Source organism: Podarcis tiliguerta (genome assembly GCF_965153285.1).
Source record: "Podarcis tiliguerta genome assembly, chromosome: 5".
Classification (NCBI taxonomy): domain Eukaryota; kingdom Metazoa; phylum Chordata; class Lepidosauria; order Squamata; family Lacertidae; genus Podarcis; species Podarcis tiliguerta.
In genome coordinates, this window is record NC_139538.1 from 89,589,754 (window position 1) to 89,609,575 (window position 19,822).

At 45.2% G+C, this 19,822-nt stretch overlaps 1 protein-coding gene across 1 annotated transcript; it reads left to right on the plus strand.

The window, feature by feature from the left end:
- Positions 1-34: 34 nt before the first annotated feature.
- On the plus strand, positions 35-18,629 carry MXD4 (MAX dimerization protein 4). The gene is made up of 8 exons (XM_083440958.1): positions 35-180; positions 2,384-2,465; positions 3,572-3,650; positions 4,046-4,133; positions 12,649-12,678; positions 15,621-15,735; positions 16,038-16,197; positions 18,209-18,629. Exons 2-8 carry the CDS (start codon positions 2,454-2,456, stop codon positions 18,349-18,351), a joined length of 627 nt encoding a protein of 208 aa, XP_083297084.1. The 5' UTR covers positions 35-180; positions 2,384-2,453; the 3' UTR covers positions 18,352-18,629.
- Positions 18,630-19,822: the final 1,193 nt, after the last annotated feature.

Below are 19,822 nucleotides of genomic sequence, written 5' to 3' on the forward strand. Positions count from 1 at the left end.
CGAAGCCCGACGCCGCCCGGCCGCGGGATTTAGAAAGCTGGCTTCTTTCCGCGTCCGAACCGGTGCGCTCTTGCCCTGCTCCCGCGCCCTCTTGCTCCGGGAGCTGCCGCGGAATAGAGGGTCCCGGGTCCCAGTTCACCCACCGGCTCTGCTCTTCCCGCTTCGGGTGTATAATGTAACGTGAGGATGGGGCGTGCGAGCGTGAGGGAAGAAGATCCGATTTCAAGGGAGACGCCACGTGCTTTTCTTCCCGAAGGGAAACCGGCTCAGAGGCAGGAGTGGAGTCTCGTGAGAAAAGGAGGGAGTTCAGTGCTGAACACGGAAATCAATTCCCACGGTTTAGAATGTGCTCAGGTCTTTCTGCACTTCACTGTGCCTGGCAGAGCTTGAGGTTGTGGGGCTGCTGTTGTGGTTTAAAGTGGACCACACAAGTCTGAAGCCTGCCAATCCTTGATTCATCTCTCCCATTTCCCCCAAGTGCATCGACACTTAATTCTGCTGCAGGTGTAGATCCAGCCTTTACACCCCTGTAGCCAAAATTCTGCTGGCCTCCTTAAGCTATTTCATTTTTCCAAAAAAATAATAATTTTTATTAAGTTTCTTACAAATATACCACACACTACAACAAAAAAGAATATAAGAAAATAAAAATACATATCGACAAACACCCAGACCATACAAATTAATTAGCTGCTCAAACTTCTAACATCATTAACATAGTTTGGACTTCCTCTGAGCTCTCCCATCTGAATTTCCTTGTATTTAAATGTAGCGGTTTTCTAATATCATTATTAAAACACAATGTTCCAATTAAGTTATAATTTCTTAACTTTTCTTGAAGTTCTGAATCTCAGTTATTTTACAACTCTTACTTTCATCCTAGGCCTATTTAGTAGTTTCAAGTAGTTTCTAATTTTTAATGTTACAGTATTTGTTCAAATAGTCTTTAAATTTCTTCCACTCTTCTTGATGTTCTTCTTCTTTCTGGTTGCGGATTCTTCCAGTAAGGTCAGCCAGCTCCATATTATTTGATCATTACCATCTCCTTAAGCTATTTCAGGCCTTTGCCTTAATTTACAAGCTTTTTGTTCTCTAAAAAAATAATAATCTCTCTAGCTCTTTTATTTATGGAAATGTAAAAGCATGCAGGCAACATTTATATCCAGCTGGTCTCTACAAATAAACTTTTCCGATGCCTTGAAATGTCCTGCTGAGTGAATGTCAAAAGCACTGGAATAACTTAAGAGCGATGCAATAGACACTTCCAAATTACATTTGATGGTTCAAAATATTCAATACCAATTAGATACCTTATTTATTAAACAAATTGGGATATTTGTGTTTATTTGGTGCATTGCCCTGTACCTTCTGCACTAAATCACCAAAATTGCTGGTTCCTGGCTTGTGTTGCTGCAAATATAGATAATTCCTGGATTCCAAGATCCCAGTACTGTTTGGTGATGCAACCCCAGCAAAGATTCAAAGTCACAAAATACGCAGTAAAATGTGGAAATATAGGTTGTTAAAATGTTTAAAATATGCCTTTCCAAGCCAGTTCCAAAATGTCCCTCTTCCTCCAGCATAGGGAAAAGATGTTCGGCTAGTTGAAAATTGGCTTGCTTACAAACTTTTCAAAAGTCAGGTTCATGTGCTTTGCTGTGCATGAGCCAGAAAGGCTGCAGAGACAGTAAAAAAAATCAGTTTAGTTCCAAAGTGGTGTGAATCCCTAGATTATTGGTATGTTGCTGTTGTTGTTTAGTCATTTAGTCGTGTCCGACTCTTCGTGACCCCATGGACCAGAGCGCGCCAGGCACTCCTGTCTTCCACTGCCTCCTGCAGTTTGGTCAAACTCATGCTGGTAGCTTGGAGAACACTGTCCAACCATCTCGTCCTCTGTCGTCCCCTTCTCCTTGTGCCCTCCATCTTTCCCAACATCAGGGTCTTTTCCAGGGAGTCTTCTCTTCTCATGAGGTGGCCAAAGTATTGGAGCCTCAGCTTCACGATCTGTCCTTCCAGTGAGCACTCAGGGCTGATTTCCTTCAGAATGGATAGGTTTGATCTTCTTGCAGTCCATAGGACTCTCAAGAGTCTCTTCCAGCACCATAATTCAAAAGCATCCTTTCTTCGGCGATCAGCCTTCTTTATGGTCCAGCTCTCACTTCCATACATCACTACTGGGAAAACCAGAGCTTTAACTATACAGACCTTTGTTGGCAAGGTGATGTCTCTGCTTTTTAAGATGCTGTCTAGGTTTGCCATCGCTTTTCTCCCAAGAAGCAGGCGTCTTTTAATGTCGCGGCTGCTGTCACCATCTGCAGTGATCATGGAGCCCAAGAAAGTAAAATCTCTCACTGTCTCCATTTCTTCCCCTTCTATCTGCCAGGAGGTGATGGGACCAGTGGCCGTATAGGAACTCAAAGATTTGCTGTTCTTCAGTCATTTTCTGGAAGACCATGGGCTTGAAGGCGAGGAGGGTGCTCCATGTTAACTTATATTTACAGTACAGTGATACCTCAGGTTAAGTATTTAATTCGTTCCAGAGGTCTGTTCTTAACCTGAAACTGTTCTTAACCTGAAGCACCACTTTAGCTAATGGTGCCTCCTGCTGCCACCGCGCCGCCGGAGCACGATTTCTGTTCTTATCCTGAAGCAAAGTTCTTAACCTGAAGCACTATTTCTGGGTTAGCAGAGTATGTAACCTGAAGTGCAGGTAACCTGAAGCGTATGTAACCCGAGGTACCAGTGTACTAAAACACGGGTTTTTTTTGTATGTTACTATATATTTTTATTGTGTCCCTATATCAGTAGAAATAGTTTATTCTACGCTTTTAACCCCTTCCATGCACCAATTAGACCAGAGCACGCTGGTTAACCCCCAGGCTAATTTGTCCCCCCTCAGGGCGGCCACGGCCTCGAGAGTTCCGCCCGCTCGCTTCCTTCACCGCGCAAGCGCGCCCAGCTGTGCTCCCGGCGCCGCCCTCTCCCATCCCCAACTGAGGCGCCGCCTCCCGCGAAGGCGTTCAACTTCAAAGCTCATTTGCATGGGCTCCCCGTGCCCAATCACTCGCCGCCGCCTGTTTTGCATGGAGCCCGGCCGGCCACTCACAGAGCCGGGGGGCCGGGCTACCACGTGCTGTTGCTAAGCTTCGGCTTCTGAAGTTGTTGCTATAGTCGCCGGCCTATCAGGGGGCGAGGCTCTTGATCTGTCAACATTCTCTGCGCCGGAGGGAGGGAGGGCGGGCAGCTGGTTGGGTTGTGTGCGTGTTTTTCCCCCCTTCCTTCCTTCCCCCTCCCGCCCACCTCGCCTCTGATTGGCTCCGCGATGTCTCAGGACCCTGCGGGTGACGCTATCGACTGGCCCAGCCAGCCGTCCGTCAGCTGGGAAAGTAATATGCCCAAAGTGTGGGGGTTTGTAGACTTGGGCTCAGAGAGCAACACTTTGGAGGAGCCTCCCTGCGCGCGATTGTGAGCTCCCGGGTGCGGAAAAAAACAACACCAAAACCATTGCTAATTGCTACTATTGCTGTTATTTTTTCCCTTCCTACCTTGCTGCTTAAATTGCAAAAAAAAGCAAAAGGCTGTGAAAATGGAGTGGAATTCCCTGCTGATGCTGCTGGAAGCTGCTGAATACTTGGAAAGGCGAGAGAGAGGTACATACAGCAAGATTCCCTGCAAAAGTTGAGGGGCTCCCACCCCAGGGCTGCGATGCACCCCGGATTTATTTATTTTTTTAAAAAGTCACCTTGAGTGGGGGTGGGGGGTGGGGAGATGGGTTTGTTTTGTTGCAAAAAGGACTTTAAAAAAAAAAGAAAAAGCAAAAGCCACGAAATGAAGGAAAAATCTCCCCACCGCTGGTCTGGTGGCGCTGCAGGTCCGCCTTTGCTCCCTCTCTCCGCCAACTCTCTCCCTTTGCAACTGCTTCCTCCCTTTGCAATAAGTTGCTTGCAACGTTTGCACAGGCAGCAGCAGCAGCAGCAATACGCGGCAGTTGTCACGAGCTCAGCTTTTGTGTGTTTTGTGTCTTTTCGCCTCTTCCCCCATCCAGAAGCGGAGCACGGCTACGCCTCGGTGCTGCCCTTCGACAGCGGCTACGCCCGGAGGAAAAGCAAGGCCGGGAAGCCCCAGAGCAGCCGGTGAGTGCGGGGGCGATCCCCTACCCCCCACCCAGGAGCCCTCCGGTTAAATGCAGCTCTTCCCTCGGCCTTATTTATGGGTGGGCTGCATGTGTTTCTGCACTACAACTCCCATCATCCCTGGCCGCTGCTCCTGCTAACTGAGGATGATGGGAGCTGTAGTCCTCCCACCACCTGATAGGACCCAGAAACCGTGTTGATGCACTAGCACAAGGTATTTTGCAGCGACTTCACCACCAGCACAGAAGCAAGAGGTCGCCATTTCCTTCTGCCGACCCCTCTTTTCTGGGCTGGGTTTATGCTTCGGTCTGTCCTGAAGAAGCTGCCACGCGTACAGCGGGGGTTCCTTTCTCCCAAGCAACCTCTACTGGATGCTACCAACACCAAACCCCGCAGGCCCCTTTTGCTCTTCGGCTCCAGGGACTTTGACTTGGGCGAGGGCAGGATCGCTAACACCCCAAAACTGCCAACTTCAGTTTTCAACAGCAGGTGCCTTGGGGGGGGGGGGGGGAGAATGAAAAGCACGAAAGTCGAACCTGCTGAACTTGTTTTAAATTGCAAGAATAAGCAGCCCAGCGATCTTTGATTATCTTTCTCAAATACAAAAAGGTGTTTCAGCGCACAGATCGTTCTGAACAATCTTGGGAACTGCGGTGTTCAAAGTATCTTGCGAGTTTCAGTTGCAGGCGCATCAAAACTGCACTTTGTGCATCTTTTCCTTTGCAAATTTTGTCACCTGTTCCTTTGGGCCGAGTGCTGATAAATACGGGTTGAATTAGTTGCCACCCCAACAGGTCAGTTTTGCAAGATTGCTGATCGCATGTAAGCTTGAGCTTTGAAAAACTGCATTAAAAATAAAAAGGAAAATGTTATCAGGCAGTTATAACAAAAACTAATCTGTATAAAGCTGTGTCCCTGTGAGGTCTTCATCCTAATGATCGTGCCAGCCCCGCTGCTACCACATACCACACTTGTAAGCCTCTGTGTTTGTTTGTTTTTGCTTTTTTTTGCATGCTTAACCTGGAAGTGATTTCCACTGGATTCAGTGGGACTTGCAGGTGAGATTCTGCATGGTCTCTATAAAAAGTACAACTTAATAGATGCACTAAGAGAGTAGCAAGGTGGCAGGACACTGTAATATTAGCATAAAGGGAGTTATTTACTATTTCCTTGCATCTCCTTATCTTTGTCCAGGTTTATAAAGGTAAAGGGACCCCTGACCATTAGGTCCAGTTGTGGCTGACTCTGGGGTTGCGACGCTCATCTCGCTTTATTGGCCGAGGGAGCCGGCGTACAGCTTCCGGGTCATGTGGCCAGCATGACTAAGCCGCTTCTGGCGAACCAGAGCAGCACACGGAAACGCCGTTTACCTTCACGCCGGAGCGATACCTATTTATCTACTTGCACTTTGACGTGCTTTCGAACTGCTAGGTTGGCAGGAGCAGGGACCAAGCAACGGGAACTCACCCCGTCGTGGGGATTTGAACCGCCAACCTTCTGATCGGCAAGTCCTAGGCTCTGTGGTTTAACCCACAGCGCCACCCGCGTCCCTATCCAGGTTTATAATGACACATGATTAAAAGTGCATCCCCCGGCTCTGGATGCTTTACCCTGAGCTTTCCTGATCTGTTTAACTGGATGTGTGCCTGGATAGAGTGGGATGGTGCCTTTATTCTTTGCTTGTTCTATATACAGTAAGTGTTTGAAAAGGGAATTTCATCTGGCCGTTTATACTGGTTGTTGAACAGAGCACCAGGGAGGCCTTGGAAGCAGGAGCTTGTGAAGCACAAACTACCCACACACACCTTCAAACCCCACCCCCCTTGCAGGGACTCCTGTCCTAATGATCAGAATGAGCTGCTAAGGATTGTTTTGCAGACTCAGCAGATTTGTCTGGCTTGCCCCCAAACAAAGTCCAGGACTCCCTGTGTTTTAAAGAACGTGCCTGCTTCTTCCTTGACTTCCTGAAATACCCATTCATTGTTCTTGTTGCCCTCCTTTGCTTATCCTTCTCTTTGTTCATGCAAAATATCATCTTGGAGTGAGAGAAAAAACTACCTACAAAGGAATCTGAAATAATCGCAAGCGCTCGCCATATCAGACAAGCTTCTCAGTCGCTTGCTATTCCTGAGTGCAGCCAACAAAACGTTGCAGTATAACTGAAATCAGGGATGAGTCTAGTGATGTTTCGATGCATTTTTATTACTATAGCCAATTAGATACTTAAGGCACCACAATATATCTGTACTGCAACATTTAATATACAATTAAATGCAGGGCTTCTTCCAACTCATATGAGCCCTGTCGCATTAGATCACAGGCCTCTCTGGTCCAGAACCTGTTTCTCACATTAACTACCCAGATGACTCTAAGAAGCCTACAAAAAGAACATGAAAGCGCTTGTTGTTGTTTAGTCATCTTAGTCGTGTTCAACTCTCCGTGACCCCATGGACCTGATCATGCCTTGGAAACTCTCACTTTCTTCTCAAAGCTTCTCCTTTTTTATATCCATGGAGTTTTCTCGGCAAAATACTGGAGTGGATTGCCAGTTCCTTTTCCGGGTGGATCACATTTAGTCTAAACTCTTGGCTATGACCTGTCCGTCTTGGGTGGCCCTGCACGGCATAGCTTTCTTGCCTTATTCAAGCCCCTTCGCCACGACAAGGCAGTGATCCGTCCCCTACTATTGCCCCTCCCAGAATCAAAATTGAGTACCCAGTTTTCTTAACCTTGTCACAAACCATCTCTGGGTTCAGGGGTGCCAACTATGGGGGACTCTGGATGCCTGAGCCCCCACAAAATTTTTGTTGTGGATGCTCAGGTACCCACACCTTAGGGTTACCCACGCAGCTTCCAAGGTCTCGCATTGGGCACCCATAACCTGGGACCCAAGTCGGCTCCACTGTCTGGGTTCAAAGACACAGCAGCAGATGGAAGTTTTAGCCATAGGAAAGGAAGGTTGTTTTTTGCTTTGTAGTTGGATCAACTCAAAAATCTGATGTCGAATTTTGTTTCTGGAAGTCCACCTTGTAGATGCGGGAAGACTTTAAAGGAAGGCTCATACATTCTGTCAATACCTGCAGAAAAACCCTGGGAGCAAACTCTCCTCAGCCGCAGCCAGCATGGCAAATGGTCAGGGTTGGCAACAGTTGTAGTCCGACAACAGACAACCTTCCTCCAGTTGTTTCACTTTCAAGAAATAGTATGCGCACCCTCAAGAAATTCGAAGTCTCTTCTGTGCATAGCAGGGTCACCTTTCCAGATTAGGGAGGTGGGTGGAATTCTCGATAGCCAGGGTTTTCAATATATTCAGAGGTAAATACCCCGTTTTAAGAGCATCCGTTGCATTTTTGTGCTTCATAAAAGCGGTAACGGTGTAATAATGTCAAACGCATGGTTTAAATGTTCTGTATAGATCCGTAAAACGTTGCCCCAATGTACCTTCATAAAAAGAAAAAACTGCTACGAGAGGGACTGAACAAAATGGGTGCACTTCTCCCAGCTTCAAATTAATCTTTCCAGCCCTTAATTAATCTGCATTGTTTGCAGGGATGGGGAAAGAAATTTCCCCTAAAATTTCCTTTCCCCAACAGGTGCTCAACACTGGTGCATGCAAGAAATTGTAGCTTGGGGGCCAATATTATTCAGTTAGCAATACTGAAGAAGAATAAGCCCTACCTTTCGTTTCCTAACACAAAACACTCGAGGTGGCTAACATCACAAGGAAATGCAAGGTTGAGAACCCCATCCTTCATTTGCAATGCCAAGTTTGCTTCTTTTGTACACCATTTTGTAGAAGTAGACGACTAGGGTAGGAATCACCTCACCTTGTGAAATTTCTCCTGGGAACTCACTGAGTACAAGGGTCCCCTCATGGTTTGCAACCTAATAATCCTGAAGAGGCAGAGCAGCCATGGGATTGCCCAGGCAGAGTGATGGAAGCTATATATGACAAACAAATCTGAATTAAACCGCAGTAGGATGAGGGTTCATGCAAATTCATCATGCGAAAGGCTGGGCTGGATGAATCCCTAGCCGGAATTAAGATTGCCGGAAGAAATATCAAGAATCTCAGATATGCAGATGACACAACCTTGATGGCAGAAAGTGAGGAGGAATTAAAGAACCTTTTAATGAGGGTGAAAGAGAAGAGCTCAAAATATAGTCTGAAGCTCAACATCAAAAAAACGAAGATCATGGCCACTGGGCCCATCACCTCCTGGCAAATAGAAGGGGAAGAAATGGAGGCAGTGAGCGATTTTACCTTCTTGGGCTCCATGATCACTGCAGATGGTGACAGCAGTCACGAAATTAAAAGACGCCTGCTTCTTGGGAGAAAAGCAATGACAAACCTAGACATCATCTTAAAAAGCAGAGACATCACCTTGCCAACAAAGGTCCGTATAGTTAAAGCTATGGTTTTCCCAGTAGTGATGTATGGAAGTGAGAGCTGGACCATAAAGAAGGCTGATCATCGAAGAATTGATGCTTTTGAATTATGGTGCTGGAGGAGACTCTTGAGAGTCCCATGGACTGCAAGAAGATCAAACCTCTCCATTCTGAAGGAAATCTGCCCTGAGTGCTAATTGGAAGGGCAGATCGTGAAGCTGAGGCTCCAATACTTTGGCCACCTCATGAGAAGAGAAGACTCCCTGGAAAAGACCCTGATGTTGGAAAGATGGAGGGTGCAAGGAGAAGGGGACAACAGAGGACGAGATGGTTGGGCAGTGTTCTCGAAGCAACCAGCATGAGTTTGACCAAACTGCGGGAGGCAGTGGAAGACAGGAGTGCCTGGCGTACTCCTGTATTGTTCTCTGTGTTACACAATTTGCTTTTCTGCCTTTCTAACTTGGGCGAACACAGTTCACACATCTGATGAAGCTGACTTCAATTCAAAAAAGCTTCCGCCATATTACATTTGGCACCACCAGACTGTTGTTTTTGCTGCAACAACCTAACAAGGCTACCCTTCTGTATTTCTGCCAGCCATGGAGCTTTTAAAGACACAGGAGCACTGTCGAGAAAAAAGAGGCATTTCTCAGAATAGGAATAGGGGACTTCAGATCCAGCGGCCAATTGTGGCCCTCCAGGCCGCTCTGTCTGGCCCTCTGAACTCACCCTTCTGAAACCCTCTCCTCCCCAGCCCTGCATCCTCCTTGAGTGTTCTCCCCTGGCTGGGTTTCATCCTTGGACCTCTTCTCTGCCTGGGTAGGGCACAGAAACGGGGATGCGGTCGTGTGTAGGAACAAGCTTACTCTGCAAAGATAACCTTCTGCATTCATTGCTCTGCCCATTTTTGGCACCGTGCGTTAAACCACAGAGCCCTAGGACTTGCTGATCAGAAGGTCGGCGGTTCAAATCCCCATGACGGGGTGAGCTCCCGTTGCTCGGTCCCTGCTCCTACCAACCTAGCAGTTCAAAAGCACCTCAAAGTGCAAGTAGATAAATAGGTACCGCTCCAGCGGGAAGGTAAACGACGTTTCCGTGCGCTGCTCTGATTCACCAGAAGCGGCTTAGTCATGCTGGCCACATGACCCAGAAGCTGTACGCCGGCTCCCTTGGCCAATAAAGCGAGATGAGCGCCGCAATCCCAGAGTCGGCCACGACTGGACCTAATGGTCAGGGGTCCCTTTACCTTTACCTTTAATGGCATGGAAGGTTGCTGAGAAGGTTTCAACCCTCAGGTTGAAAAGGTTTCCCCTACCTTAGAGTAAGCTAATCACAGGAAAACAAGCAAGGGAGAAAGAGGCAGATACTATTATTATTATTATTATTATTATTATTATTATTATTATTATTAATTATTATTATTATTATTATTATTACTATTACTATTTATTTATTTATTTATTTATTTATTTATTATGGAAAGCACTCAGCTGAACGCATTTTGGTGGGACTCATGCTCTGTCTCATAATACATTGATGTTCCGGACCATATAGCTCAGGCATTTCTGCATTTTCCTTCAAAATTAACAATGTTAATTAACAAAATTAACAATATTGACTCTCCTCCCTTGATAGGTAGCAGCCTTATAAAGTTGCACCGATAGAATAAGGCACTGGCTTGCTAACGGAGAGCTTGAGGCTAAAGCTGTGTTTTTATATTGGAAATTGCTCTGTGATCTTCGGGCGAAGGGTGGTATCAACATTTTATGCCGTGATTTTTAAAATTAAAAAACAAATCCTTATTGTGACTTGAGAGATCTTTTATTTTATTTTATTTTTATTTAGGTCTGCAGTGATCTAAGTGTGCAATAACATGTGGAATCAGTAACAGTCTTCAAACCGTTGAGATTTCCAGATAGTGGCAGCCTTAGTTACTAGCCGATACTAATAATACGCCACTAGATTTTGTGACTGTCACGAGCTGTGGTCGTAAAGAGCCTCCTGGCATCTGTTTACTGAGTTGATGTGGAGGGGAAAGAAAGGATTAACATGGTGGACAGGTTAGACTAAGCTCTTGCAATGTCTGAGGAGAAGAGCTAAATGTTTCGACAGGGAGCGTGGAAGAACTTAAAATTCGGGGCAGAGAAGGATGATGGCTGCAGAAAGCAGGATGGATAAAGGAGTAGGGACAAAATCTGGGACTTGAGCAAATAGATGTTTTGCTGACAGGGCCAAGGTAAAGGTAAAGGGACCCCTGACCATTAGGTCCTGTCGTGGCCGACTGTGGAGTTGCGGCACTCATCTCACTTTATTGGCCAAGGGAGCCGGCATACAGCTTCTGGGTCATGTGGCCAGCATGACTAAGCCGCTTCTTGCGAACCAGAGCAGCACACGGAAACACCGTTTACCTTCCCGCCCGAGTGGTACCTATTTATCTACTTGCACTTGGACGTGCTTTCGAACTGCTAGGTTGGCAGGAGCAGGGACCGAGCAACGGGAGCTCACCCCGACACGGGGATTCGAACCGCCGACCTTCTGATCGGCAAGCCCTAGGGTCAGTGGTTTAGAGCACAGCCCCACCCGCATCCCTTAGACAGGGTCAAAGGGGTGGCCAAAGAAAAGGTGAGATGGGGACTAGCTTACACATGGTTAGGGTTAGCAATTTCGCTGCTCGGCTTGTGTGCCAGTAAAAGTTTCATATAGTACCTAGCAGAAGCTGAAAGCTGCTCTGCTGCTGCCTGTGTCCTTCTCAACAGCCTGACCCAAAGAATTTGCCTTTTAAATTTCTTAGCCACCTTTCTCGGAAACCACCCAAGGTCAAATTACAGGAAGATGAAATCCTGAAAACATGCAGTGTTTAAAACCACAAACGGTAAAAATAACAAATCTATATGATACTAAAAGGACACTTCCCCGTCAAAGTTAACAAAATCAAAACCAGCAGAATATACGGTTAACCAAAACCAAATAAAAAATTAATGGTCTTTAAAAACAACCCCAATCACTTGCCTTCACATGCCTGGTGCTGAAGAGACACCTGGTGGGCTTTGCTGGGAGAGCATTCCACAGACTAGTGGAGGGGCCACAACCCAAAAGCCCCTGCCCCCCTGTTGCCGCTCCGTGAGCCTCTCTGAGATAACAGGCGAAAGTGGGAAGCTTCTCCCAGCCTCTCTCTTAAACTGTCCGGTTTTGGAACTGTGAAATGATGGGCCTTCCCACCATAACAGGGCAAATGTTCTCTTGATAACAGTTGCAACGACATAGGCTGCGTCTTGTGCCTCTTGTCCAAAGTAGGATCTGCCGCATAACAGGCTCACATTGCCAGACATTAGTTCATCTGTTCCCAAAGGAACATGAGAGAGTTTTTCTGCTGATCATACGGCTTAAGTGTACTACATTTGGCATTTATTGTAGAAAACATGGTGCCCCCCCCCCCCAATGCTGTTGGGAAGCAGCTTCCATCAGCTCTGACATTGGTCATGCCGGCTGGGTCCAAAGACAGCTGTGGCCCAGCAACATCTGGGGGCACCATTGCTCCTACAATAGCTAACTGCCATAAGCAATACAGTGGTACCTCGGGTTACATACGCTTCAGGTTACAGACTCCGCTAACCCAGAAATAGTGCTTCAGGTTGAGAACTTTGCTTCGGGATGAGAACAGAAATCGTGCTCCGGCGGCGCGACAGCAGCAGGAGGCCCCATTAGCTAAAGTGGTCCTTCAGGTTAAGAACAGTTTCAGGTTAAGAACGGACCTCCGGAACGAATTAAGTGCTTAACCTGAGGTACCACTGTAGTGCTGTTTAAGAGACATGTGGCCTGCAGACTTCAGTCCTACAAAACCATCTTCCTTTTTTTTTTTTTTTTTTTTGTATGCGGAGGGGTTATTTAATTTTGTGAAGTGTGAAATATAAAAATCCCCACCAGATTCAAGGTTGAGCCTTGGGGGAGAAAATAAGATGTGCTAATAGTGTTCTGGATATGTCAAAATAGGTCCCTAAGATATATATATTTTTTATGGATTTCTGACAGGAACTGATTGAAAGTGCATTGTTTTATTTGAATTTCGGGTTATTAGCAAGTAAAACTCTATAATATATCATACTTTCTGTTGTTGTTGTTTCTATAGGTCTTCACATAATGAACTAGAAAAGCATAGGTAAGTAGTACGAATCAAACAGAACCAGTACGGACACTATTATTCTGCCGTGGCACAATCCTGCAAGAGAAACATTTTTAAATTGGAAATCACAGGGAGTTATATCTGTTTAACTCGTGTTTATTTTATGAAAGTGTTTGCTGTCAAATTCCAACCACTCGTTTTCAGAAACAGGCATCTAAATGTTGAATTATACTATGTGAATAATGCTGTTTATACTTAAGGTTTCAATGACATTAAAATATTTCTGAATCTGTCTACTGTAGCTCTTAAGGGGCACGTTCCTGGCTAATAATTGGCAGCTCTGTTGCTTGCTGGAGCATCAGAAACAAAAGGCACCTTTCCACAGACACTAGAAAAGTAAGGCAGTGCCTAGCGACTACAGAGAGCCGAGAGAGAAATTGCACATGGTTTCTCACTTCTGACAGCAGAACCTCCTGAAGGGTGTCTATAGAAGCACCAAAAAGGTTGAGCAGTTAACAGGGCATTTGCAATGCATTCTTCCAGCAAGGGCAGACATAGAGCTGGAAAAATAGGGCTGGAGTGAGGAGAAAGGGAGAGAATCAATGCAACAAATTGCCTCCCCATATTGGTGCTGGGCTCCTGGTTGTAGGGGCACACACAGTAGAGAATGGGATTTCGCTCCAGCAACTTGATTTCCCCCTCCAACTTAGCGCCCCCCCCCCACACACACACAAATGCACGGGTCCCAGATTAAATAAACCAACCTGCTGTTCGTTGTTGTCGTTTAGTCGTGTCCGACTCTTCGTGACCCCCTGGACCAGAGCACGCCAGGCACTCCTGTCTTCCACTGCCTCCCGCAATTTGGTCAAACTCATGCTGGTAGCTTTGAGAACACTGTCCAACCATCTCGTCCTCTGTCATCCCCTTCTCCTTATGCCCGCCATCTTTCCCAACATCAGGGTCTTTTCCAGGGAGTCTTCTCTTCTCATGAGGTGGCCAAAGTATTGGAGCCTCAGCTTCAGGATCTGTCCTTCCAGTGAGCACTCAGGGCTGATTTCCTTCAGAATGGAGAGGTTTGATCTTCTTGCAGTCCACGGGACTCTCAAGAGTCTCCTCCAGCACCAGAATTCAAAAGCATCAATTCTTTGGCGATCAGCCTTCTTTATGGTCCAGCTCTCACTTCCATACATCACTACTGGGAAAACCTGCTGTTCACTGGAGCTCAAATAAAAAGGCACCAGTAGGCTGGTGCTTGTGTGCTGGCTGTCCCTCTCACTCACTCACAACTCTTTCTGTTTCAGCAGGAGGCAGGGCAAAGGCAGCAGCAGACAGTACTCAGAAGGCATGCTCTGAACAAGAGCGAAGCCTCCTGCAGCCTGGATCTCAAAGCCTGCTGCTGTTAGTCTGTGCAAGCTCAGTGGAGCAACAGCCAAAGGCACGGCCCGCTAATTGGAATGCCGTGACCCTCACCCTGTTCCCCATGTTCAGTGTGTGGCTATCTTATACGCTATTCCTTGCATCCTGGTGGGGTTGAAATGCAAGTCTGCAAGATCGTAGGGTCCAGATGCCCTAGAAAAATGCTGTTTTTGAAAAGCAAAACATCTGCCAGGAGATGGGTAGAAAGGACCAGGCCATAACATTGTTCTGTGATTGATTGATTGATTGATTGATTGATTGGTTGGTTCGTTGGTTGATTGATTGATTGGTTGTTTGATTGATTGATTGATTGGCAGATGTAGGGAGTTTCTAGGTGGAAATCGAAGGGTATTGATCAGGGCCGTCTTTAGCATATGTGCTGCTGGGGTGCAAAGATGCCTCCAAATGTAGTTTAAAGGTAAAGGGACCCCTGACCACTAGGTCTAGTAGTGACCGACTCTGGGGTTGCGGCGCTCATCTCGCTTTATTGGCCAAGGGAGCCGGCGTACAACTTCTAGGTCATGTGGCCAGCATGACTAAGCTGCTTCTGGCGAACCAGAGCAGCACACAGAAACGCCGTTTACCTTCCTACCAGAGCGGTACCTATTTATCTACTTGCATTTTTGACGTGCTTTCGAACTGCTAGTTTGGCAGGAGCAGGGACCGAGCAACGGGAGCTCACCCCGTTGCGGGGATTCGAACCACCAACCACCTGATCGGCAAGCCATAGGCTCTGTGGTTTAACCACCCGCGTCCCAATAAATGTAGTTTAGCCGCCCCCAAATTAACTCACCTGTAACAACCACGCAGTGGAAAAAAATGATATTTGATGCTACGGAGTAACAGAGCAACGGAGGAGGGGAGTGGGAACTTTTGCTCCATTGCTTTTCACTGCCGCCGATCGAGAGGGACCAGTATACAGTAGGTATGTAATTGGCGCCCACCAGAATTTGGCACCCGGGTGCCCTGCACCCCTTTCACCCCCTGGTAAAGATGGCTCTGGTATCAGTGTAGGAAGGGCAGGAGAGAGTGGCTTTGAAATTTTGGGTAAATGCTTAGCGATTTCCCCCTGGGCTCTGCCCTAGCAACCCTAATAAGTCTTCACTGATACCAATCAATTTCTGAGCAGTCGGGGGGTCTTATTATAACTGTCAATGTATCATTTAGCTTTTAGTCCAGGGGAAGCTTCCAACCGTAGAACGAGCCCTTGTTGCATTTTCTCCTCTGCCTCTCAACATTCTGTGTCCTTGTAGTGTGTGGAGTCTTTTACACAGAGCCAGCTGCCCTGGAAATCAAAACAGAATATAAATGTGTTAAAAGAAAGAGTGCGACGATTGGGGGCGGGGGGGAACAGTGACGAGAAAAAGTGGATTTGATGCTTTGAACTTTGTTCAGATCCTCACAAGGGTTGTAATTTTAGTGCTGGGATGAATGTCCTTTTTGCTTGTTTGAAGGTAGCATTGTGCAGAAATCCTGAATTTATATGCTATCTATTGCACTCTAGTAAGCTAAAGTGCACTGTAATAACACTAAATGTGTTTGTTTGTTTGTTTTAATTTCAGACGAGCTAAACTACGACTATATTTAGAAGAGTTAAAACAACTTGTCCCTTTGGGAGCAGATAGCACTAGACACACCACACTCAGTCTGCTGAAAAGAGCCAAGATGCATATTAAGGTAAAAAAAGAGCGAGTTACCTTTTATTTTGTTTTACTTAAACAACAATCTGACACACACACCCTTTTTTGTGTGTGAGAGGGCGGGATTGCAGATTTCCTAATTTAAAAGGTGCTTCTCTTAATGGTATAATTTTTTCAGTCTTTGATGCTGATGTGGTAGGTTAAAACCCAAATAATTTAGTACATGGAGAACTACTCCACTTTTTAAACAGTTTTTTGTTTTTGTTTTTTAATGAGAGCACCGGATAATCAGTGCAACCAGAACACTGTTTTTACTGTTAAAATTTTCTAACTCCATAGAAATTGGAAGAACAAGACCGGAAAGCTCTAAATATTAAAGAACAGCTACAGCGAGAACATCGATACCTCAAGCGTAGATTGGAACAGCTCTCCATGCAGGGTCTGGAACGAATTCGCACAGACAGCCTGGGATCAACAATATCTACGGATTCTGAGCAAGGTAGGGGGGGGCCTAGAAATCACCATGGGACTGTTAACTAAACTTAGACCGTATATTTCTCTAGGGTATATACTGGGCATCTCAAAACAAGTACAGTGGTGCCTCGCAAGACGAAAAGAATCCGTTCCGCGAGTCTCTTCGTCTTGCGGTTTTTTCGTCTTGCGAAGCAAGCCCATTAGCGGATTAGCGCTATTAGCGGCTATTAGCAGTTTAAGGGCTGTTAACGGCTTTTTAAGGCTTAAGGGATTAGCGGATTAGCTGCTAAAAGGCTATTAGCGGCTTAGCGCTTTAGAAAAAGGGGTTGGGGAGCGAAAAAAAACTCAAAAATCGCAAGACATTTTCGTCTTGCGAAGCAAGCCCATAGGGAAATTCGTCTTGGGAAGCGCCTCTGAAAGCAGAAAACCCTTTCGTCTTGCGGGTTTTCCATCTTGCGAGGCATTCGTCTTGCGGGGCACCACTGTACCGTATTTTTCGCCCTATAGGACGCACTTTTCCCCCTCCAAAAATGAAGGGTAAATGTGTGTGCGTCCTAAGGGGCGAATGCAGGCTTTCGCTGAAGCCTGGAGAGCGAGAGGGGTCAGTGCACACCGACCCCTCTCGCTCTCCAGGCTTCAGGAAGCTATCCCCAAGCTGTGGGACAGCTGCGCGACTTCGCGCAGCTCTCCCACGGCTTGCGGAGAGCTGCCTGCACCCAGAAGCCTGGGGCACGCTGAAAATGCTTCTGGCTTCTTAATAGATGTATATTTCAACATTTTTTTCATCTCATTATATATAATTTCCCAGAAGTTTTTCACTTTTTTACATTCCCACCACATATGATAAAATGTTCCTTCTTTTTCTTTACATTTCCAACATCTGAACACTCTATTTTTATTTTTTGTAAAGTTTTTATTATTAAAATAATTCAGCATTAATACACACATATTGTGAATATACAAGCATACAAACATACATTTCATACAATCCTTTAAAATGTTCAAACATACCTACACTCAATCCCACAGATAATTCCTTTTCCCATCACCATCCACCACCCCTCAGCCCACCTTTGTGTTAGACTTCCAATCTACTCAATTGCAATTTCTTTCCACTTCTATTGCTTTCTTTCACACGCCTCTAACCTAATTTCATGCTTCTTTTTCTATTACACATTGTTATCCATCTTATTTAGTATTTCAGTATTTAAAACGGAACTTGTTTATTCTAACAGGAGTTCTGATTTTTCAATATGGTTTTGCAAGTATCCTTTAAACACTTTCCAGTCCCTGTCTATCTTCTCTTTTGAGATCCTTCCAATTTCTCCCATTGTTTTGGATATATTGTAATACTCCAATAATTTGGCAAGCCACTCTGTTTTTGTTGGGATAATACCACTTTCCAATTTTTCGCAATCAGTAGCCTTGCGGCTACTGTTGCATCTAAATATAATGTCTTGTCTTCTTCCTTTAGACTTCCAGGTACTATTCCCAATAGAAAACCTTCTGGTGTTTTCCTAAATGAATATCTGAACATTTTTTTCATTTCGTTATATATTGTTTCCCAAAAATATTTGATGTTTAAACAATTCCACCAAATATGCATCATAGTACCTTTTCCAGTGTTGCATCGCCAGCAGACATCGCTACAATTTTTATTCATTTTTGCTATGCTTTCAGGTGTTAAATACCATCTATGTTGTATTTTGATGTAATTTTCTTTCAATATATAGTGAATTTCATATCTTCTTCCCACATTTTTTCCCATTGTTCAAACATAATATTTTCCCCAATATCTTGCGCCCATTTAATCATGGATGCTTTAACCAGTTCATCCTTTGTGTCCCTCTCTAAGATCAGATTATACAATTTAGATATATTTTTTTAATTTTTCTTGTCTTAAGTATTTATCGAATTTTGATATTTCTTTTTCAAATCCTAACTTGAACGCTCTAAAGCACTGTATGAACATCATATGGTTCGGTTCGGCTTGTCACAGTTCTGAAACTTCCGTCTTCTCTCCCGTTTCAATTTAGAAGTAGACATCGAAGGAATGGAATTCCCACCAGCTGAAATGGACAGTAGCAGAAGTCCCAGCGATGCGGAAGACAGTTTGCAAGGGAGCTCGAGCGACAGCGGCTACACACATTCGCACAGACTCAATGCCAGGCTTCTGTAGCGTCAAAGGGCAGCGCTCAACTCAGGACGTTCTGACTAAAGCACTTACACGAAATATGCCGGACGGCCATTCTTCCAGAAAACCTCAGCCCACAGCAATCTGAAAGGAGGTTTCGTGCCCAGGGTTCACCGAACGACGATTGGTATATTCAATAAATTGCAAATCATGTTTTTTTTCTACAAAATGTGATTAGACACAGTTGCGGCTTAAAGTCCTTTATTGTAGCCATTGTACACACTGTTAGTTCTGGGTGTGTGTGCTTTTTAAAAATATTTTTTTAGAGGGGATTTCCCCCCAAAAAAATGTTAAAATACAAAGTGGGCATAGCAAATAACTACACACGCAGATGAAGATTTTCTGTTGGACGCTCAAAAATGGGTTTGTCTTTGGCAATAGGAACTTCTGTAGCCAAAACGGCACGTTAAAGGCTCGTCCACAGTTCCGCTTTCCACAACAGTCTTTCCCAGGAAAACCTGCTTTTTACCGCTGAATCTGATTGGGATTTCTCTGAATTAAGAGCGGGTTTTCCAGGAGAAAGTGGCATGCCAAAGGCAAAACTGCTCAGACCATTTCTTTGCACAAGTCAAATGGAAGCGTGGACTTAACCCTAAATCTCTTCTCGTGGTTTGCTTGCGATCCACGTTCTTTGGATTCTGGCTATAGTGGACCAAGGATTGAAAATTTAGGGGGGGAGGATATACTTTTTTAAAAGTATATTATCATTTTACAAAAAAAACCCCCAACAACTTTGGTTAGCAAATATTCCTATAGGAGAAGTTCTTTCGATATTTTTGAGACACACACAAAAAAAATGTATATGCTCTTGATTTATCATCAAGCGTACTGTTCGTCTTCAAAAGATGGGGGGAAAGCTGATTCGAATCAGGACTTAATGTGCAATGACCCTAGCTTTCTATGTTTTTATAGTGACTAACTTCGGAAAAAAACACCCTATTTTTCGCTCTATAAGACGCACCAGACCATAAGACGCACCTAGTTTTTGGAGGAGGAAAACAAGAAAAAAATATTCTGAATCTCAGAAACCAGAACAACAAGAGGGATCGCTGCGCAGCGAAAGCAGCAATCACTCTTGCTGTTCTGGCTTCTGTGATAGCTGCACAGCCTGCATTCGCTCCATAAGACGCACACACATTTCCCCTTACTTTTTAGGAGGGAAAAAGTGAGTCTTATAGAGCAAAAAATACGGTAAATCGTGTTTGCTTGCACATGTAAAAAAACAAAACACTCTGCTAACTTTTGAGGGTCTGGATTATCATGCATAAAGTTCAGTTGCCTCTCATTTGGCGATTTTTTAGCAAGGGTTGTTTATTGTACTCCTGTTTTTACTCTCCACGAAATGCTTTGACTGCGTATGTAGCACTCGGCCCTCAGGTTTTTCATTTTTTGTATTTGCATTTATTCTTCCCGCCTCCTCAGACCGTGATTCTGATGATTGTGCCACATCCAAACA

Coding starts and splice junctions, on each gene's coding strand:
- MXD4 (XM_083440958.1), top strand. Junction 12,679..15,620: donor AATGAACTAGAAAAGCATAG/GTAAGTAGTACG, acceptor TTTTAATTTCAG/ACGAGCTAAACTACGACTAT. Junction 15,736..16,037: donor GAGCCAAGATGCATATTAAG/GTAAAAAAAGAG, acceptor CTAACTCCATAG/AAATTGGAAGAACAAGACCG.